General features: G+C 39.4%; 2 protein-coding genes across 4 annotated transcripts in view; one reads left to right on the forward strand and one right to left on the reverse strand.

Annotated features, from left to right (window-relative positions):
- Window positions 1-1,185: 1,185 nt before the first annotated feature.
- cyb5a (cytochrome b5 type A (microsomal)) lies at window positions 1,186-8,164 on the reverse strand. The gene is made up of 5 exons (XM_023972637.2): window positions 7,851-8,164; window positions 6,553-6,681; window positions 3,736-3,765; window positions 3,431-3,465; window positions 1,186-2,224 (listed from the first exon to the last, which is right to left on the reverse strand). The coding sequence occupies exons 1-5, from the start codon at window positions 7,983-7,985 to the stop codon at window positions 2,140-2,142; spliced, it is 414 nt and encodes a 137-aa protein (XP_023828405.1). The 5' UTR covers window positions 7,986-8,164; the 3' UTR covers window positions 1,186-2,139.
- A 109-nt stretch (window positions 8,165-8,273) lies between these two features.
- lg27h18orf63 (linkage group 27 C18orf63 homolog) overlaps window positions 8,274-23,556 on the forward strand; it is a 34,453-nt gene continuing 19,170 nt past the window's right edge. The window contains exons 1-6 of one of the 3 annotated variants that reach the window (XM_023972635.2): window positions 8,274-8,418; window positions 17,227-17,364; window positions 17,691-17,769; window positions 19,430-19,486; window positions 19,876-19,987; window positions 21,654-21,695. In XM_023972635.2, coding sequence (XP_023828403.1) covers window positions 8,309-8,418; window positions 17,227-17,364; window positions 17,691-17,769; window positions 19,430-19,486; window positions 19,876-19,987; window positions 21,654-21,695 — 538 coding nt within the window. In that variant the 5' untranslated portion in view covers window positions 8,274-8,308. Of the gene's footprint in view, window positions 8,419-8,738; window positions 9,053-17,226; window positions 17,365-17,690; window positions 17,770-19,429; window positions 19,487-19,875; window positions 19,988-21,653; window positions 21,696-23,556 lie in introns of those variants that run through there. The other 2 variants (XM_070435456.1, XM_023972636.2) reach the window with 2 other exon arrangements.

Raw genomic sequence — 23,556 nt, forward strand, 5'->3', positions numbered from 1 at the left:
TAAAGCTACAGCTAGCTAGCACTGCAGTGCATAAAATGTGGTGAGTAGTTGACTCAAAGAGAGAAAGACAATAGTTGAACAGTTTTGAACCAATACATTTCTTCCAAAATTAAGGAGAAGCAAAAGAGAGAGTTAGCTAGCTTTTTAAAACTTTCACTTAGCTAGTGAATGCAGCTAACGTTAGCTAGTTTAGCCTAAACAGCTGATGTGACAGCTGATGTGTTGTGCACTGAAATCCACAAGCGAAGGGAAAAGGTGAGAGGGGAGCACATATAGTTGCGAGAAGGAATTATATATACAACGACCAAAGTGATCATACTGTTTTTATGTGGCTGCTATGAAAATGACCTGTTTGCGTGTGATCAGGGGTGTATTACTTCTGCCAATTCTGTTGAAAAATGTTTCTTAAACGGAAGCAAACGGAACGAAACAGGGATAATCTTACATGAATCTGTCTGGGGATCCAATTAGAGCCTATTGAGCCTCCAATCTTTGCAATCTTGGATACCCAGCCCATCTGTCCACAAGAGTGAATCAGATGCAGCTTAGAATAAACTCAAATTGGTGAATTTAGTGGAAACGTGCCCATTTGTAACAAGAACACCTAATACGTACTGTTATTTTCATATCTGCGGACTCGCATGTCATCAAATGGCCTATTTTGTGTCTCTGTGTAGACTATATCAAATGTATCAATGTTTGTCAGTACTTCTTATGTTACTGTTTCATTCAGACTATGAAAGTGAAAAGTTGTCCCTCTCTCTCGGTCTCCCCCTTATTCAAATCTAGGCCTATCACTATCTCCATAAAGCAAAAAAATATATATAAAACACATTTTAAAAAGCTGTATTAGCTAATCGGTTATAACTACTGACACAAGTGAGATTGCGTGAACAACCAAAGATTTCCTGATGACAAGCAAAATCCTAGGTGTTGGCTCTATAATAAAACTTTTCTCAGCACAGCAACTTTTTGTCCAGTAGATGGTGCTCTATCACCATCTACAAGTACAAACTTAACAGTATAATGAGCCTGCACAGAGGTGGGTTTTGCAAAAAGAATACCTAATCAAAGTGTGATAATAAAGTTAGGCATGTGACAAATTAGCATACTTTTGATGGTTTAATATCCACCGTGTACCACTGCAAAAAAATATATATTTATGGTAAAATTAGACAACTGTAACACTTTTATGAATAATTTTATTGAAAAAACTAAAATGGCCGCTGTACAATTACATTTGATTGACTGTTGATTAGAACATTCAGTGGCGAGCTCCTAACACACATTAGCAGCAAGTAGGGACAACCAGGATATTTTCCATTAAAAAAAAACCACATTGTACGGTTCAAGGGAAGTCCCATTGGGTCAACTTAATCCCCACTTAGTTGTTGCACAATGCAAGCTTTTGGCCTACTTGGTCTAAGGAATGTTGATACCAATGGCACCAGAAATGTGGAACCATTGGTCCTACAGTTTTGCATATTGATGTTAAATGAACTCATTCACTCTTTATAGCATATAATATGCACACAGTACTCTACTGACATACTTTAAATTGCACAATGTACGTCTCTTGCTATATGCATATTGATTTTAAAAAAGACAGCTAATGCAAAACATTATGTAACCTGAGCCTTTATGATTTGAATGGCGGTGGGTTGAGCTGCAGACTCATTAGTTCCATTCCAAAATGAAGGTAAATTTAGTGTAGCTATGCACAGGTAAGATGTCATAGCCTGCTCTTTTAAGCTAAACTACAATTTTCACTTTCAATCGACAGGGTTGCAGTATGTCCGAGTAATAGTGAATCGTAAGATATTACAATAACATAATAACAATTTTACATTCTCAATACATTCATGTTAATCTGTCTAAAATATCAATATGTAAATCAGGAGAGGAAAAATAAGAATAACACAATAACAAAAGTATATGCCTTCATTAACATGATGCCGAGTGATTGGATGAAAAACATTAAATTAATCGTGGATATTGCAATGCTGCATATGAGCTGTGCAAATCCCCAAAACTAGCAGTGGTTTCTCAGGGGTAAAATGCAGGCTCTGTAGTGGTCATTTTGTAGCCAGTGATTGTGATTTACATTTGATTGGCAAAGGTGATGGACCGATGGCACGGTCACTGCTCCACGGACGTGTACATGCGGTACATAACCGTGATAACTGCCGCAGCCAAACCGGGGATCAACCAGTTTGTCCACCAACTGTTGAGGGTAGAGGAAGAACAATAACTCAGATACAGTACATCAGTAAAACGGACAGCTGAAACGGTACAAAAATGACAAACACTAAATGTCATAGAATAGCAAACAATAGTTCTGCCAGATTGCAGGACTAACCTGCACTTGAAAAATCATCCCATAGAATTTTTTAATCAGTCAAAAGTTTGGCCACACCTACTCATTCAATATATTCTACATTGTAGAATAATAGTGAAGAAATCAAAACTATGAAATTACACATATGGAATCATGTAGTGACCCCAAAAAAGTGTTCAACAAATCAAAATATGTTTTGAATTTTAGATTCTTCAAAGTAGCATTCTCTCAACCAGCTTCATAAGAAATGCTTTTCCAACAGTCTTGAAGTTCTCACATTTGGAATCATCAGACCAAAGGACAGATTTCCACTGGTCTAATGTCCATTGCTCGTGTTTCTTGCAGCAATTTGACCATGAAGGCCTGATTCACACAGTCTCCTCTGATCAGTTGATGTTGACACGTGTCTGTTACTTGAACTCTGTGAAGCATTTATTTGGGCTGCAATTTCTGAGGCTTGTAACTCTAATGAACTTAACCTCTGCAGCAAAGGTAACTATGGGTCTTCCTATCCTGTGGCGGTCCTCATGAGAGCCAGTTTCATCATAGCGCTTGATGGTTTTTGCGACTGCTCTTGAAGAAACTTTCAAAGTTCTTTTAATTTTCCGGATTGACTGACCTTCATGTCTTAAAGTATTGATGGACTGTCGTTTCTCTTTGCTTATTTGAGCTGTTCTTGCTATAATATGGACTTGGTATTTTACCAAATAGGATAATCTTTTGTATACCACCGCTACCTTGTCACAACACAACTGACTGTCTCAAACGCATCAAACACACAAATTAACTTAAGGCACACCTGTTAATTGAAATGCATTCCAGGTGACTACCTCATGAAGCTGGTTGAGAGAATGCCAAGAGTGTGCAAAGCTGTCGTCAAGGCAAAAGGTGGCTACTTTGAAGAACCTAAAATCTTGTTTAACACTTCTTTGGTTACTACATGATTCCATATGTGTTATTTCATAGTTGTGATGTCTTCACTATAATTCTACAATGTAGAAAATATCCATAGCTCATGCAGATGCAAACTTGCTAAAATAAACCTGATTCAAAACCAAGAATATGAAAATGGCATCAGGGGTGCCTACATACCTTGAGGTTTCCTCGATTGTGGTGGCAAGTGACACCTGTTAGAAAAGGAAAGTCTGTAAGACCTCACAAATCTTTACATGGATATCTCTATCTTTGAGTTGACCTATCTTTATGATTAATTGTATTGTTTTATATGTACTGTACATGTGAACTAGTTTTCAAAATAAACCTTGATGAAGGCAGCTTGCCATCGAAATGTCGGTGACTTATTATCGTCGGAGCAAAAACATATGGTTACACCTTACTATGTGTGCTGAAATTTGAGTAGCGTAACTTTTCACATTTGAGATCGTTGTTTTACTTACTGAAGGTTTGGCCATCTTTGGCCGATCATCCTACACAAGAGAGAGGAAGGAAGAGAGGGAGAGGTTGTTTGTTATGCTATGAGTTGGCAGGCATAAACCAAAAAAATAAGACCAGGCCTTCTTTCCCCTTTTGATTACACTAGATGTGGATGAAGGCTAATGTTGCACATTTTGGGAAATTTTCTGTGGGAATTAACAGGAATATATGGGAATTAATGGGAATATATGCAAATTAATATTAATACCATTTAAATGTAGATGTTTTTTGCATTGGATATATTTACCATATCATATGGAGACAGAACAATAAACCTTTTACCTTATCATAAGTAGACATAATTGCAAATAATTAAATCCTTCCAATAGAAATAAAATAATTCTTTTTTAGTTAGGAATTGAACTTTAATTAAATTAGTTGACTTCACATGGGATGACTTCACTGAACAACAAAAGAAAGGGAATATTTAATGATCCCCAATGATCCATCGCATCTCCCAAAAACATTTTCAACATACATCTGTAAAATGATAGTCTAGAAAATAAAGCTTTGGTTGTCTTCCTCTCAGGTTTCCATGTCTTCTCCCTGGACCTCCTCAATGTCCACCTCTTGAACATCAGACTCTGAGGCATCATCTTCACTGTCACTTTCCAACCTTGTTGAGGATGGCTCATTTTCAGGCTCAAAAAACCTTAAGTTTGCCTGGATGGCCACCAATTTTCCAACCCTTGTATTGGTCAGCCTGTTGCGTGCTTTGTTGTGTGTGTGTTCCAAAACAAGGACCAGTTGCGTTCTGAGGCAGCTGATGTTGGTGGGATTTGGAGGATGATGGAGGCAATAGGGGAAAGAGCCTGAGATCCACAAAGTCCCTTCCACCAGGTGGCTGATGAGATATGTTGGCACGACTGCCATATTGCATCTCCATCCCAAAGACTGCCAAGAACCTTGCCCTCATCCAGGCCAAGGTGGCAAGACACGGTAGTGATGACACCATAGGCCTTGTTGGTTTCCGCACCAGACAGGATGCTCTTGCCAGCATACTTGGGGTCCAACATGTACACTGCGGTGTGTATGGGCTTCAGGCAGAGGTCTTCATGCTTTTTGATGCATTTCAGAAATGCAGTTTCCTCTGCTTGGAGGAAGTGGGTAGAGCAGTACGGATTTCTTCTCTTACATCTGCAAGCAGAGTCTGAACATCAGACAGGATGGAATTGTCTCCCTCAATCCGTGCAATGGCTACTGCTATAGGTTTCAGGAGTTTCAGGGAACTTTATGCACTTGGCCAGATGATTCTGCATCTTTGTTGAATTCTTCACATATTATTTGGCACAGTATTTGCAAATGTACACAGCTTTTCATTCTACATTAGCTGCAGTGAAATGTCTCCACACATCAGATAGTGCCAGTGGCATTTTCCTGTGAAGATTAAAAGAAAAAAAAGTGTAAAGAATAAAATATACAATTCCATGTACAGATAGTTAAGCAGTTAGATTAAAACAACTCCTTTGTAAGATAAATGTTTTACAATGAAACATGTATGGAAACAGGTGAATTAACACTCATCCAATTTGTAAGTCGCTCTGGATAAGAGCGTCTGCTAAATGACTTAAATGTAAATGTAAATGTAATCAATTTGCAGGCTCAAGCATGCTAAAACCCACATGGTAGCGAAAACTAACTAGCAGAAATTATTAACAAGTTAGAAATGATTTAAACACACTTTGCTGTAGACCACTATTTACTAGTTAACAAAAAATCATGTATGTTATATAAAATATATCCACCCCACCCAGTATTGTAATCAAAACTTACCAGAAAGCATGTAGTCCTTGGCTCAGACAGTGTAGTAGTGTGGGCTCAATAGCATCTCATTAGTGTGCAAGATCTTGAGAATCAGCTGTACATGTGATGGAAGAATGCACTGTGCATGCAGAGGTTTGCAATTCCATTGAATTGGGGATTGTTTAACCAAAATATGCCACAAGACATAGAATTGCCTTATGTATATCCCCCAAAAAAGGTTCACGGTTATAAGCTAACTTTTTTGATGAATTTAAGCAAAATTCCCGGTCTTAACTTACCAAGGAACATTTCTGGGAAAATTAAGGAGATTTACAGAAAAGTTCAGACCCTTTGCAACCCTAATGAAGGTTGAGAACTAAATTATTTCTATACTCTGCAGGAAAGCAGTTCACCAAAACAGACTAAATGTAGAGCTACCGAGTGTCACATCAGCCACTCAGTATAACATTGCCATAGCAGGACTATGGGACCACTGAAACGTCCTACACAACATCTTGGTCATATGCCTTCAATCAAGATGACAAAAAGAGAATGGAAGGGTAGCCAATGTCAGTATGCTTATATTCAATGAACACAACAGGGCGGAGAACACAAGTACAATACCATATTGTATTCTAACAATCCAGTCTCATGCCTCAAAAGAGAGGAGAATTTGCCTGCCAACTCTGAAACCTATACAACTTCATTTTATGGTAAAGAAGATGACGGGTACTTACTTAGAAACAATAACAACCTATGAATTACTTTTGGACTTCATTAAGACAAACACTAACAGTACCGCAAGTGCTACAAAGAGTTTTGTATACAGGTTGTTAGTATACTGTAGTAATGTCAAATTAGAGCATTTACACTGTAGTACCATAAACATACCTCTCTTCCCCATGACCAAATAACACCATATTATGGGGTTTTGGGATACTGCAATAACACTCGGTAGAACCCCCGTTTCTGATTGCCAGAGACAAAAGTTAGGTAAAGCTTTTAAAAGGCATATTTGAAACATGGAGAGTGCTTACTGGATGCAGTTCTCCTATGACCATGTTTGCAGCCATCTCCTTGGCATCTGATGAGTGCCCGACGTCTTCAAAGCTCTCCGTGGCATCACCACCTGCCTGTTCCCTCAAGACCTCCTCTCCACCCGGGTGCTGTAATATACTGTACATGTCAGAGTAGTTCTTTTCAGGCAATTTAGGCTTATTGAGGGCATACCACTGTTTAATTCTCAACCATGCTAATGTTAAACTGTAGCCAAATGGACAATTGGGCAAGGAGAGGACCGGAAGCAATAATGTAACATAGTATTTTTTGCATATTACAGAAACATAAAATGTCTAGAACACACACCTACATTTGGAAACTGTACAACAGGTTCAAATATTTATTAATGGAACAGTAAGATTTGTCATGCTTGACCTATTGACTGCGTGTTATTGGCCTAAATAAGGATTCCCCAAATTCCACTATAAACTGTTTTTAAGATACCTTCTTAAAACCCTACAGTTGACTTGGACCAATCATATGTGTAAATTTAGTTAATTAGGGCTATGTGCTATGAACCAATTTAGAACAGTCCATTTGGAAACCCTATGATCCTTGACATTTCATCTGTGAAATACTCAGAATGTTATACACAGAGAAGATTGAAATACTGTTAGTTTTCCTGGAAACTGACCTTCTCGTCCTCATGCTAGCTAGAAGTAGGCCATTTAGGAATGGCAGTGTCAGCTAATCAGCTCCTTTGTTGTTCAACAAGTTCCATTCCATGTGGCTACTGCTAGTTAGCATGAGGACAAAAAGGGCAGTTTTCTGGGACAACTAGCAGTATTTAAATCTTCTCAATGTATCAGTGTGGATAACGGTACAATTTGGAGTACAGTGGCATATCCCATCCCTGCATTGAGGTACGTTTTCCGACCCACATCTAGCGCTGGCTCCACAGCGTCTTAATGCAACCATGATTGCGTTCCGACCCCAGTGCAGCTCAGTGTAAACAAGCATAATGGTAGGGTCTTAATCTGCTGGCTACGGGAACCAAAATGCTACAAACCCTCAGCAAGTTTGATTGCTAAAGAATGGTTCGATAGTTATTCATGCTACAATGTGACGTTACTATCCTCACATAAAAATTATTTATGTGATGTTCACACAATTGTAGGCCTATATGAAATTAAGCCTTGGATGATTGCTGAGAAATCCTGGTCCTAGGCTTGAGAAACACTGGTTTAGTTGACTGTTGCCATATGGACATTAGCCTAAATCAAGTAACATTTGATGGGCTATAATATGAACCATTCGTGTAGCCTAACTTTCTCACCTCTTCCAGAAATTTGGTAATATCGTAGACGTTAAAGTTGATTATAATCCATGTACTCTTGAACGTATTCTGTTCCTCGATTTCTGACAGTCGGTAGTATTTTACAGCTTGTCCGTTCTCCCCTTTATCCTCCATTTATATTTTCAATAAATACACCTAATGTGAATCCAGGAAAGAATTATGTTCCAATCTTACAAATAATTCGATGCAGTGACTATCCACAAGTACACACGTAACGACATTTAGCCTAGATGACAAAGTGAGTTCAGAGATTTCTATTGTAATTCCTGGCACGCACGAGGAAGCTCCCCCCAGACTTGCCCATGAATGCGGTGATTGGTTATTTTAATATTTCCTTTTCATTCTGAGGCCCTCTTATTGGTGTACTCCATGTCAGTCTGTCCCTGACAAAATAGCATTCGGGATGACTCGGCTAAGGTTCACAAAAGTTCATCCGGATGACCTATCTCTCACGCAATAACATGGGCATGCATTTCCCTGTGCATTGTATAGGTAAATTGCTTCAAACCAGGAATGTTGCAACAAAAAAATGCAACAAAATAACAATGTAAGTGCAAAAAGGCGTTGTCCTGTCCTACTGTGTGCAAGCCTAACTAAACGCTGTTTGTGCGACTCTTTAGCTTAGTCTAATGTAAATCAATAAATACAGAAACAAAAAAAAAAACGTATATGCGTTATGTATGGGCTACGGTGAATGCTATTGATTATACATCGACTAGATAATCTATGGAACTATGCACTGATAAAAATGTTGACTAAACATTGCAACCACACACTTGATGAAATATTGTGCAGCAGAGTACTCTTTTGTGATGACTGATGATAACATGATGCAGGCAGAGCATGGTTCGGGTTGCACGCGATGGTTTTCCCGCCAGAATGAGCAACATGAATGTGCCACGAAATTAGCTATTTCGAATTTCTGATGCTTTCTGTTATTTTCGTTGGTAGTTTAGCTAGTTAGCGGTCACAAAATTGTCCAAATTAAAATCTTGTTAGCCAGTCAAGACAGATAGTGTTCTTGCTTATATACTTGTGTAGCCTACCCAGGTCAGTTATTTAGCTAGTTAGTCAAAGAAGAGGACAAGGTTACTACATAAAGGTGGCTAGCTAACGGTAGCTAGCAAGGTACAGAATCCAGTTCCACCCAGTAACGTATCTGTGACACAATTGTTCTGCAGGTGAGTTATCATTGTTGGGAGATACCTAGCTAACTCTAGGCCAATGATGGTGAAAGGCTTCTAAAGCTCATAATTGTGTTCTCTACAACAGGACTTCTCAAAGTTGGGTCTGCGGAGGTACTGCAGTGCAGTGGGTCCATGCCCAGATCTCAAAGTAACGTTATATCGTTATACATAGCTAGCTATATTTACATGGCATTTTTTTAATGAAATGAAAATACTTTTTTTGTCACATGCACCGAATACAGCTGGTGTAGACTTTACTGTGAAATGCTTGCTTTGAACCTTTCCCAAGGATGCAGAGTAAACATTTTTTTTTAAGTAACACAAGAGGAATGGAATTAATTACACAAGAATGGAGCTATATATTATACAGGGAGTACCAGATCAATGTCCAGAGGTACGAGGTAGTTTAGGTAAATACTGTGCCTTCAGAAAGTAAGTTATTTACACACCTTTACTTTTTTCAAATTTTGTTGTGTTCACAGCCAGAATTTAAAATCGATTACATTACGATTGGTTTTGGCACTGGCCTACACACAATACCTCATAATGTCAAAGTGGAATTCAGTTTTTCATTCTTTTTTAAAACAAATTCATTCAAAATGAAACTGTTAAATGTCTTGAGTCAATAAGTATTCAACCCCTTTGTTATGTCAAGCCTAAATAAGTTCAGGAGTAAAAATGTGCTTAATGAGTTACATAATAAGTTGCATGGTCTCACTGTATGGAATAATAGTGTTTAACCTCATTTTCTGTACCCCCACATGTACAATATCTGTAATGTACCTCAGTCAAAAAAAAGCTTATCCCTTTGAGCATGGTGAATTTATTAATTACACTTTGGATGGTGTATTAATACACCCAGTCACTACAAAAATACAGGTGTCCTTCCTAACTCAGTTGCCAGAGAGGACGGAAGCCGCTCAGGGATTTCACCATGAGGCCAATGGTGACTTTAAAACAGTTACAGAGTTGAATGGTGTGATAGGACAAAAATGAGGATGGATCAACAACATTGTAGTTACTCCACAATACTAACCTAATTGACAGAGTGAAACGAAAGAAACCTGTACAAAATACAAATATTCCAAAACATGCATCCTGTTTGGAATAAGGCACTAAAGTAATACTGTAAAAAATTACAGTATTAACTTTTTGTCTTGAATACAAAGTGTTATGTTTGGGGCAAATACAATACAACACTGAGGACAGTACCACTCTTCAAATTTTCAAGCATGGTGGTGGCTGCATCATGTTATGGGTATGCCATTAATCGTTTAGGACTTAGGAGTTTTTCAGGATAAAAAAAATAAATGCAATAGAGCTCAGCACAATCAAAATCCTAGAGGAAAACCTGGTTCAGACTGCTTTCCACCAGACCCTGTGAGATTATTTCACTCTTTAGCAGGACAATAACCTAAAACACAAGGTCAAATCTACACTGGAGTTTCTTACCAAGAAAACAGTGAATGTTCCTGAGTGGCCGAGTTACAGTTTTGACTTAAATCTACTTGAAAATCAATGGCAAGACCTGAAAATGGTTGTCAAGCAATGATCAACAACCAATTTAACAGAGCTTGACAAATTTTGAAAAGCATAATGTGCAAATGTTGCACAATCCAGGTATGGAAAACTCTTAGAGACCTACCCAGAATAGTCACAGTTGTAATTGCTGGCAAAGGTGATTCTAAAATGTATTGGCTCAGCGTTGAATACATATCTAATCAAGATATATTAGTGTTTTATTTTTCATAATTTTTTGGACAAATCTTATAATTTTTTTTGTGTAGATCGTTCACAAAAAAAGTGACAATTAAAACCAAAATGTGGAAAAAGTCAAGGGGTGTGAATACTTTCTGAAGGCACTCTACAAAAAAATTATAATTTAAAAAACCTGTTTTCGCTTACTCATTATGGGGTATTGTGTGTAGATTGATGAGGATCATTTTTATTTAATCCATTTTAGAATAAGGCTGTAACGTAACAAAATGTGGAAAAAGTCAAGGGGTCTGAATACTTACCGCACTGCATGTACATTAAGGCAGGGTAAAGTGATAGATGATAGATAATAATAAGAGTAAAATAAAGAACAGAGTAGCAGTCGCAAATGATTAGTATAAAAGTGTGTGTATGTATGTGTGTTTGTGTTGTGTCGGGTTTTGTGTGGCAGTGTCAATGTATAGTGTGAGTGTGTGTATTTGTTTATACATTGTCTACTGAGTGTGCGTAGGGTCAGCGCAAGATAGGGTCAGTAGAGATAGTTCTGGTAACCATTAATTGACCATTTAGCAGTCTTACGGCTATTTAGTGGTCTTATGGCTTGGGGGTAGAAGCTGTCTCAGATCCAGTTGCAGAGAGAGGTGTTCAGTCCCAGGGTCCCTAGCTTGGTGGTGAGCTTGGCAGGGACTATGGTGTTGAACGTTGTGCTGTAGTCTATCAACACCGTTCTCACATAGTTATTTCCCCTCTTGTCCAGGTGAGACAGGGCAGTGTGAAGTGCAATTGAGATTGTGGATCTGTTGGGGCGGTATTGCGAATTGGAGTGGGTCCAGGGTGTCTGGGATGATGGTGTTGATGTGTGTCATGTGCAGCCTTTCAAAGCATTCCATAATTACAGATGTGAGTGCCACAGGGCGATAGTCATTTAGGCAGGTTAAATTTGGAGCTCTTGGGAACAGGGACAATGGTGGTCAGCTTGAAACATGTTGGGATTACAGACTGGGGCAAGGAAAGATCAGTGAAGACACTTGCCAGCTAGTCTGTGCATGCTTTGAGAACGCTCCCTGTTATTTCTTGTGATTGTTAACCTGTTTAAAAATTTTGCTCATATCGGCCAAGGCGCGCGAGATCACCCATCATCCAGAAAAACAGGGGCTTTCACGCAAGACACAGTGTTGTATTCCTCGAAGCGAGCATAAAAGGCTTTTAGCTTGTATGGGAGTTCTGCATCACTGGGCAACTCACGGCTGGGTTTCCCTTTGTAATCTGTTATCGTCTGCAAGCCCTGTCACATATGATGAGGGTCAGAGCCGGTGTAATTAGATTCCACCTTCTTCCTATATTGTCCTTTTGCATGTTTGAGGTCTCGTCGGAGGTCGTAGCATGCTTTCTTGTATGCGTCCATGTCTGTGCCTCGTTTCTTATAAGCAGTAGCTCTAGCCTTTAGCCAAGCATGGATATTGCCTGTAATGCATGGTTTTTGGTTTGGATATGTTCATATAGTCACTGTGGGGACGACATCGTCTATGCGTTTAGAGTTGCCTGAAGCCGCCGTCCGATCATGCTGCAGCATGAAGAATTCACTAAGTACTACGTGTCATCATCCAGCCACGTCTCTGTAAGACATAATATTGCCAGCCAGGTCAACCGTGATACAAGTCAGTATTCGATGTCCATCCATGTCTGAGGACGTCAGGAGATGACGTGTAAAACGGCCACTAGTTACCTTAAAGTAGGTTTATGGTGTTGGGGATGGCACATGGGCCTAAGCATCTGCCTCTGATTCCAAAGGTTGCAAGTTCAAATCAAGCGATAGAAAGTTTTGTGTGTTTTAAGCCTATCCCAAACCTTATAACCCTTACCTTAACCATTCGGAGTTCATGCCTAACCTTAAGAATTTAGAGTTAATGCCTGAACTTAACGCTACACTTAACCTCAAACACTTTGAAATTTGACGTTTGAGAAGCATGGATGAACGTCTAATTCTGACGTGAGACTGTGAGAGCTGGTATAATATTGCAGCTTTTCAAGTCTCTGATAGCAGACTCGAACGAAGTTCATCCAGCTTATTCTCGAGTGACTGGACATTTGCCAATAGAACGGAGGGGAGCGCCGTTCGATTTTCACCAGGACTCCAGCTCTTCTACTGCGTCTTTGCTTGCGGGCGGCGCTTTGGTAGCCCATGGAACAAAGGAATAGATAGGGTCCGGTATGAACAGGGAAACAGCTCAGTCAGAGTTGAAGTCACGATCGAGCTTAGTAACTGACAATCTCCTGTCCAGAAGTGCTTGGCGGTCATATGTGATAATAGTATGACCTTTCTATACAAAAAGTTAAGGTAAACACTAAATAGCAAAGTTGGGTTGGAACTCGTAAGAACTCGCCCTTCTCCATCAGCGCCGTCTTTTGAATCAATGTTACTAAGGACAAATTAAACACATTTTGGCCAAGGGATCAGCAAAATAAGTTTAGAGGGTGTAATTCAATACAATATAATGTAATATTATTAATCTACAATTTATGTTCTTAACCCTGGCCAACATGGGCCTGGGAGGCTCACGGGGATATTGGTATCAACAGTACTCGACCAGTTATCTATTTTTCAACTCAATACTTCTTGTATTCTCCCAAAATGGTGTTTTTCTTTAACATAAATGCACTGCAATTTAAGATTTAAAACTGCAAAGTTTTCTCTCTGCCTCATGGCAAAATTTGTAGAATTTCAGGATATTAGCTTGAAAGTACAACAAGCGCGAAATGTAGACTTTTTTTCAACTGAAAGACGATGCCCAGAGCTTACCCATGATGTTGCACAACGATTTAAGTCAACAAGTCGTTTTAGTGTGATATTTTTGGCTTGAAGTGGGAAATCCGAAGTGGGAGATTTGTGGAAATACTTGGCAGTGCTGTGTTTCCTTATTAGATGACTTTCAAATACTTTTCAGACAACGTTTCGTTACCACCCACCAGCGTGGCATTGTTTATTAATCAGAAACAGCTGCAAAGTTCTTCATCTTCGCTACTGAGCTGACCTTAACAGCCTTTCGTCCACTTGGCCGCCTGAGCCATCGAGCAAATTAAAAGGGGGGAGCAAACTTGTTTTTGCAGCTCCACTTTTTTTTTAACCAGAAAGGATCATAATCCATTGGATAATTTGTCAATTTTCACTTATTTTTGAGCTAGTCTGTATTTGAAAAAAATATAAATAGTATAATTGTGTGACATGATTGAGTTCTTCAAACCCTCTCTCCCCCGTCACCCCAAGATGAATGATTTTGACCACTAAAGTTTTGCTTCACTACATGCTCCACTGCTTTGGTTGGTGCATCTAGAAACCACAAGTGTCTGTCCTATAATGAAATGGCCCGCAAAAGAAAATTCAAGGAACCTCTTTACCTATTTTGGTGTGCTGTTGTTACATTTGTATTAGTGTTTCGAGTCCGATGCGCTCAGGGTGTTGTTAGGTGTCATTTGCGACATGCATCATGAGCAAAGTCATTGTAACCTATCATTTCACATCCCCTGTGAGAACCATGAGCAGGGGATGATGTGGTTTTGCTCTACCACAGCATCTTATTCATTATTATTACTATTTCTATGGCGGATTCTCGGCCGCAATTTATGGAAAATGCCAAAACTTTGGAGATAATACAACTAGATAAGGTTAGCTAGATAAGGTTAGCATGTTAGTTAGCTTCACTGACAGCTGTCCGTGCCCCATTTGTTGATGTTTCTCCACTCCAATTGGAAATCACCTTTGCGTTCCTTCCCACCCCCAATTCGTGAATATTTTTTATAAGTATCATGTGTAAGTCATTCTTCAGAGGTGGAACCTAAACGAGCAAATAAACTAATAGGGTTAAACTCTCCTCCATACCAGCTGCTATCAGCTTGCTCAATAAGCTAGTATTTCTGGTAGTTGTGTACATATTTCTGTATATATTGTTTTTGTGTATATTTATTGTTATGTGTTCATGTATTTTTACTATGCGCTGCAAAAATGAATTGCCCCCTGGCGATAATGAAGACTACTCTACATTTCCGCTCTAGAACAGGAATTACGTGGAAATAGGGCTGGCATTGCCCTCTGGTGGCGTGCTTTAAAGCTGCAACAAAATGTGTAGAATTGCAGGAAATCACAATAGCTTGAAATGTGCAAAATGTTCTCTCCGATGCCAAGCCTTCAAAGTGTTCCTTCCCAGGGCCTGAGACTTGGTTTGTCCGGCCATGCACTGTCGAAGTCAGAGTAAAACTCCTTGTATGCTATTTTTTCTCACTCGAGGGGTGTTCTGATTGTGAGGGGATCCCTGATAAATTTGCGATCACAAAAGGGGTCCCCAGCCCAAAAAAGTTTGAGAACACCTGCTCTACAATTTGCTTTAACACCTTATGATTCATATCAACAACAAAAAAAGGACCTAGCTAGCTTCAACTCCATGTTTATGTTTTGGTTGTTCATAGGTAGGTTCATTTTTAAACAGAAATTATGTCTTGCTTCAGATAGGTTTGAGGTTACCCATCTGCTCGGTAATGTTAGGCTATAACTAGCTAGAATGTTAAACCAAATTGATCTAGCTACACATGATTGTCACCAGCAGTGTGTGTGGCACACTAGCTGTTACACCCTACACTGCAATATCACTTGCAAGTTAATGTTAGAGAGCGGTACACTAAAGATGCTTGCAAAGGCATCAATTCCACAGTTATTGGAAGCCTTGAGCACAATGACAGGAACATACAGTGCCTTGCAAAATTATTTACCCCCCTTGGCATTTTTCCTATTTTGTTGCATTACAACCTGTAATTTAAATTGATTTTTATTTGGTTTCATGTAATGGACATCCACAAAATAGTCCAAATTGGTGAAGTGAAATGAAAAAAATTACTTTTCAAGAAATTCTAAAAATAAAAAAAACGGAAAAGTGGTGCGTGCATATGTATTCACCCCCTTTGCTATGAAGCCCCCAAATAAGATCTGGTGCAACCAATTACCTTCAGAAATCACATAATTAATTAAATAAAGTCCACCTGTGTGCAATCTAAGTGTCACATGATCTGTCACATGGCCCCAGAGTCTGCAACACCACTAAGCAAGGGGCACCACCAAGCAAGCAGCACCATGAAGACCAAGGAACTCTCCAAACAGATCAGGGACAAAGTTGTGGAGAAGTACAGATCAGGGTTGGGTTATAAAAAAATATCAGAAAATTTGAACATACCACGGAGCACCATTAAATCCAGTATTAAAAAATTGAAAGAATATGGCACCACAACAAACCTGCCAAGAGAGGGCCGCCCACCAAAACTCACAGACCAGGCATGGAGGGCATTAGTCAGAGAGGCAACAAAGAGTTCTAGTTTATATTTTCTATGTGGGGTTCTAGGTTTATTTTCTATGTTGGTGATTTGTATGATTCCCAATTAGAGGCAGCTGGTTATCGTTGTCTCTAATTGGGGATCATACTTAAGTAGCATTTTTTTCCACCTGTGGGTTATGGGATATTGTTTATGTTTAATTGCCTGTTAGCACTGCATTGTTAGTCACGTTTCGTTTATTCTTTATTTGTTTTGTCTTTGTCTTTATTAAATTATGTGGAACTCAACGTACGCTGTGCCTTGGTCCGACATTCATTATTACGAACATCGTGATAAACACCTCATCACCCCGAGAACACCATCCCCACAGTGAAGCATGGTGGTGGCAGCATCATGCTGTGGGGATGTTTTTCATCGGCAGGGATTGGGAAACTGGTCAGAATTCAGAAGGAATGATGGATGGCGCAAAATACAGGGAAATTTTTGAGGAAACCTGTTTCAGTCTTCCAGAGATTTGAGACTGGGACGGAGGTTCACCTTTCAGCAGGATAATGACCCCAAGCATACTGCTAAAGCAACACTTGAGTGGTTTAAGGGGAAACATTTAAATGTCTTTGAATGGCCTAGTCAAAGCCCAGACTTCAATCCAATTGAGAATCTGTGGTATGACTTAAAGATTGCTGTACACCAGCAGGAACTCATCCAAATTGAAGGAGCTGGAGCAGTTTTGCCTTGAAGAATGGGCAAAAATCCCAGTGGCTAGATGTGCCAAGCTTATAGAGACATATCCCAGAGACTTGCAGCTGTAATTGCTGCTAAAGGTGGCTCTACAAAGTATTGATTTTGGGGGGGTAAATAGTTATGCATGCTCAAGTTCTCAGTTTTTTTGTCTTGTTTCTTGTTTGTTTCACAATAAAAATATTTATCATCTTCAAAGTGGTAGGCATGTTGTGTAAATCAAAAGATACAAACCCCCCCAAAATCTATTTTAATCCAGGTTGTAAGGCAACAAAATAGGAAAAATGCCATGGGGGGTGAATACTTTTGCAAGGCACTGTAGGACACTGTACCAACAGAGGAATTGTTCATTGCTTGACACAGCCTAAGACCCTTTCAATTATATTTCTGTCTTTCAGCAGGATGAGTGGAACTGAAGGTGGAGAGCAGTCCCTGTTCTTTCTAATTCTCCCTGACCTGAGGAAGCTGTGCTGTGTCACCCTGTCCTTGCAGTCTGATGACGGAGAAGTGAGAAACAAGCAGGTGAAAACATGCAGGTGAGACAGCTGCTCAGAGTTTGCTTGGAGGTTGCTTGAATAAATACAGGTTCTTATTTTTTGATTGATGAATTAAAGGACGGCAAACCTCAAAATGCCCAATCTCTTCTTAACCCAATGGTAATGTATTTATCTTTCTGTAAGAAACTCAGGTTGTTTTTGAATGAATTATAAAAACCTTTGAGGTGCAGAAAGGATGCACAGAAAGATTGCACAGTTATTCTCTAGTTTAAAATCAACTTTTTACATTGTATTAAAGTGCATTGTTGCTGTTCTCAGGTTAATAAGCGGACCAATTGAATTAACTTTCCTATATTCACTTTCAGGGAGCTGTTGTTATTGTATGCAGACATCATTGCCTCTCCGGTATTGGGGTGCTTCTCAGAGATCACAATGGTGATGGCGGTAAGTGTCCACTCAAGTCCGTATTTAATAGTCCACGAAACAGACAGACTAATCTCCCGTGGGAAGATTCTGAGTGTAGACCGAGGGAATCTGCCAGGACTGAATGGGATGTGTGATATCCGAGCAGCATTAGCTCCAGTTTTTGGGTTTTCATGTTTGGTAATTTGGACATATCAGGATTGGGCGAAGGCGGTGCTTAAACCGCTTGCACACGAGTGCTTCGGGGGGGGTGCTTTGGAGTTTCCATTTGCGAGGGTGAAGACTTCATTTTTGCCGGAACACTCAATTTCTAACACGTTTGAACACAGAAATGAATCAGGCAGCTGACCAAGTTACACAAGAATTTACTTCTGGTTTTAATGTTTGGCAAAATGTACTTGTGGCAACCAGCCAACACAATACGTTTTCTCCTGCAAATATCTGAGTAAGATGATGATACACTTTTTGAACCAATCAGTTGAAAATCATGCATTTATGAATTCTGTGAAATGTATTTTACTCAGTATTGTCAGTAGTTCCCCTGTATACTTTGTCTCATACACTTTCATTAGTATGATTACCAATGACTGCACTAAAGCAGGTCATTGGAGCCTTTGATCTGGCTTGTTTACCAATTGTTGGAGGTTATGTAAGTGCACAGTGAGTTAAACACCACCTTCACATGCCATGTAACATGACACCAACCAGGTGTGCACGCAAGGGAGGCTCTGTCACGACTCTCCAGTCATAGGAAATGGTTTGTTTTTCTTAGAGGGAGATATATGGGTTGTCTTCATCAGGCACCAAATGGAAGACAATGGACTGAAATGGGAAAGGACTTCCTGGACTTATAAGAAACGCTCATTGTCGATTTCAGTTGCAAAAAGTTTGAAAGCAGTTTCCGTTGCATGCCCTAATGAACACGACCCTGGATTTTCTAGGGATTTTGAGGAAGGATTTACCCCGTTTCACATTGCACGATTGCAAAATCGGCTTCTCGCTTAATCTATCATTGTAACTCATTAAATAGTAGTGTTTAATAATCTTATATGGAATGGGTAGCATAATGCAACATAAAAGGGTATTCTTTCATTCATTCATCCTCTGAAATACGTTATTTGGTTTAAATGGATGATGTAAACAGGTTAATAGTGTGTGAGAAAATTTGAAATGTGTGATGTGTGAGTGAGTGTAACGTATGTGTGTGCGTGCCTACACATATCGTGCAGAGGCTTGTTGCACGCAACCCAAAATAGTTGGTCTGCATTCCAAACACTCATTTTTTTCACCCCTTTTGGATTGTAGCCAAAATAATAGATTTGTCCAAATGTAATATCATTTTAAGCTGCGTATAACGGTTTGAGCTGCTTTACAAAAACAACGGGTTCTCCATATTTTAATCTTAATTTCAAACAAAAACAATCAATGGTTTTCTATTTGTGAAACACCAATAACTTCCTAATTGCATGTAAACATGTAATCTACATTGTGCATCTGCTCCAGCACTCCATTTGCTTTCACTAGTGCTCCACACACAGTTCTGGTGAATCATTGACTGTGTTGCAGTTGTTTAACAATCTTCCCTTTTAACCGAGTGTGTTATCAGAAGAGTCAATGATCCCTTATTTGACCAAATAATTGTTTGTTTCATATTGTTGAATTCAAACTTTTCCCCCAACAGATTCCCTTTTTTAAAAGAGGAATAGTACAAGCTTATATACAACGACACAGTCTGCAGGTAAGCTTGGGCTGGCCTACTTGTCATCCACTTTCACTCATTACTTCTGCAATTTTGACCAAGTTTAGAAACCAATTCAGATACATTTTTACAAGTATGCTAGTCTTACATTCATTATCCACATCCACATTTTAAATATCATTGCATGTCAAACAGTTGTTTTCCATGAAATGTGAGATATTTTGTTCTTACTTCTGTTATTTACTACTTGAGAGGTCTTGCCCTGCTTTTCTTGTGACCCTTGAAAGCTCACTGAGGCCCCACAGGGCTCAGTACTTGGTCTCCTGGTTGAGAATCACTGATATAGAATGCTGTATCATAGACGGGTGGATGCTGTCCCGTCTAGTCAGTTAAGTTACATGTAGTCTCTCTGTGTTGTGTTTGGGCAGATGGGCTCTCCTCAGAGGGTTCTCCCTGGTATTCTGCAGACCTGTCTGTCCTACTCCTTGACCAGCAGGCTGGCTCCAAACTGGAACAAAGTCGGACAGTTCCTTATTGCTGGTTTGTACTAGTACTGTATATAGGAATATGGAATTAATATAATGGTACTGTTTTAAGTTAGTAATATTGTTATGGGCTAGTTATTATGATATACAGTAGTTAGCCTATCACCAGTCTGTTTTATCTAGGAGAGGAGATTGAGTAGGCCTTCTTTCTAAATTGTATTGTTTTAAACTCATCCATCATGGGTGACGGAATTTCACATTTACACAGTAACAAACCCCAGAAACAGCCATGCTGTAGAAAGTTGACAGTGGTATCAATAGATGACTAGTAATCTGACAATGGTGCAAACACAGTCCTTCCCATAGCTCCAGCCTTTTTCACAACCATAACCCTAGTCTCACTTTTTAAAAACATTAACCCTTACCCTAGCGCAGGCCCTAACTGCAGCCCCTTTTGAAAGCCCCTCCCTAATCCCTGGTATTTCCCTTGCCCTTTTTTATGGCTCATCATCAAATTTAAGCGTTTGTCATTTACAAAGTAAGAAAAGGGGATAGTTAATAAACTGTTACATGTCCCATTCTCTTGGGCCTGATAACATTGAATTGTTTCCGTCTTTTGTGAAATTTTGCTTCTAGCTGGAAGTGATTTCGCTAGGCGGTTGCAAAGGTCACTGTTTAATCGCAGACCTGTTGAGAACGCATATCTATAATCGCAGTGACTCTGCAAATATGTTACACCACCCTCCATTACCTTCACCTTGGGCCTATTTGATATGATAGTGAGTATTTGATTCTGAGTTCACACAGGGCGCTACACACACATACACACACACACAGAGAGAGAGACTCACACACGTCTCACACACGCGCACGCACGCACACACACACAAACAGACACAGAGAGAAACGCACACACTCATCAATAGATGACGAGTACAATTTTCATTTTTTTATTGAACCTTTATTTAACTAGGCAAATCGGTTAAGAACAAATGCTTATTTACAATGACGGCCTACACACAGGCCGCTGTCTATTTCCAAATGTTTTCTTGCCCTTGACTGAAACGAGAAAAAGTGATTTGCACTTAACCTGGATTGCCTTTTGTTGCCTTCCAACATATTCCGCTATTTGAATTGATGGGATCCATGAACAGCCTGTCTGGCAGTTATTTAGATTACGACTTTGAGAATAGCGCTGCTTAGACAACTACAGTAATGCTATCATTAATGCTGCATCATTACTGCCGTTTCCTCTCTTGCAGACCCCCCAGCCCCCATAATCTATAAATAAATTAAGCTGATTATTTTATGACTCCTTCTCAAGAGCCTGGCCAAGAAGAGAGAAAATGTATCTGAGGTCCTCCAAAACCTGTTTTACATAAGTGTGTCCATGTCTTATGATAACACATCGGGGGAAGGCCAGACTGTCCTTCGACTTGGGAGTTTGTTCCGTGCTAAACGCGACCTTCCTTGCCAACTTTATTATTTTATATCTAGTCTTTCATGGCTGCCAGAATGACACACACGTAGACACGCACATATGCATGCGCACACACACACAGACAGACAGAGAGACACACACACACGCGTATACACACACAGAGAGAAACGCACACACTCATCAATAGATGACTAGTACTAATCCAACTACATTGTACTGCAACAACACTACTGTAGGTTTGATTACTTAACCATGTCTATTGATCTTGTTCACTTTTTAGGGAGGGATTTTCTGGCTGATTCGAAGAAGCTCAATGCCATTGGTAGGTGTTTGAGTGTGAATGATCAGCTGTTACACTTTCAGTATCCTTTACAACATTGGTTTAGAAGTTATTTGAGCTATTTCTCAAAGCCTTTAACCTTTAGCTCTCGAACCACAGTGGCATACGCAGAGCCATAAATAGAGATATAGAGGTCACTATACTATATATGGCTCTGGGTTGAAGGTTTCCAAAGTGGAAAGGCTAAAATGACAATTCTAGTTGCTATAACCAAGTGCATTAGGCTTAACTCTTGAGTTATTGTTAATTACTCAGTAAGATACAAATCTTAGTCAGTTCAAATAGTCAATTCAAATAGTCAATTCAAATAGTTCTCACGATGTATTTGGACAGCGACGCTAAATATAAAGATGTGTCTCTACTCCAGAATTTTATTTTTGAGATCAAATTAGTTCATGAGGCGACAGTACAGAATGCCACCTTTTAATTGAGAGTTGTGAAAATAGAAGATGGCTAATAAACACTCTTATATTCATTGGATACTGCCATGTTAATAAAAAAATCATGAGTGAGATAATGATGATGAGTGAGAAAGTTACAGAGGCACAAAGATGATACCCCTGAAAAAATGCTAACTTTCCAGTTTTTCGTCATGGTGAGTGGTTAGCATCTGTTGTCGTAGCCTCTGTAACTTTTATACTCATCATTATTCATGATCCATTCATGTATTATCTGAATTATGGCAACATCAGGATGAATTTAGAAGTGTTCAGAAACATCTCTGCTCATTTACAAAGAAAATTACTCCAGATACCATTCCCCATTCAGTTGCTATTGGAAAGAATACACCCAAAACAAACTGCAAATGCACCCAACAAGTTTGTTGTCACAATCTTGATGTAGTCATTGGGTTCACGCGATTTGGGACCAAATACTGCTAGACTACTTACTACACTGAACAAAAATATAAACATAACATGTTAAGTGTTGATCCCATGAGCTGAAATAAAAGATCCCAGACATTTTCCATTCGCACAAAAAGCGTATTTCTCTCAAATTTTGTGCACAGATTTGTTTACATCCCTGTTAGTGAGCATTTCTCCTTTGCCAGGATAATCCATCGACCTGACATGTATGGCATATCAAGAAGCTGATTAAAGCATGATCATTACACAGGTGCACCTTGTGGTGGGGACAATAAAAGCACACTCTAAAATGTGTAGTTTAGTCACACAACACAATGCCACAGATGTCTCAGATTTTGAGGGCGCGTGCAATTAGCATGGTGACTGCAGGAACGTCAACCAAAGCTATTGCTAGAGAATGTTCTGAAACAAAGTTCTTCCATGGCCTGCATACTCACCAGACATGTCACCCATTGAGCACATTTGGGATGCTCTGGATTGACGTGTACGACAGCTTGATCCAGTTACCGGCAATATCCAGCAACTTTGCAGAGCCATTGAAGACGAGTGGGACAACGTGTCGCGCTGCATGAGGCAAATGGTGGTCACACCAGATACTGACAGCTTCTACCCCCAAGCCATAAGACTGCTGAACAATCAATCAAATAGCCACCCGGACTATTTACATTGACACCCCGCCCCCCTTTGTTTTTACACTGCTGCTGCTCGCTGTTTGTTATGTATGCATAGTCACTTTACCCCTACCTACATGTACAAATTACCTTGTTATTTTATTGTGTTACTTTTTATTAAATGTTTTACTTTAGTTTATTTAGTAAATATTTACATTACTCTATTTCTTGAACTGCATTGTTGGTTAAGGGCTTGTAGGTAAGCATTTCACAGTAAGGGCTACACCTGTTGTATTCGGTGCATGTGACAAATTAAATTTGATTTGATATCCAATTCAAATTGCTGGAGTATAGCTTTACTGTCGA

The sequence above is a fragment of the Salvelinus sp. IW2-2015 genome, linkage group LG27 (genome assembly GCF_002910315.2).
Source record: "Salvelinus sp. IW2-2015 linkage group LG27, ASM291031v2, whole genome shotgun sequence".
Taxonomy (NCBI): Eukaryota; Metazoa; Chordata; class Actinopteri; order Salmoniformes; family Salmonidae; genus Salvelinus; species Salvelinus sp. IW2-2015.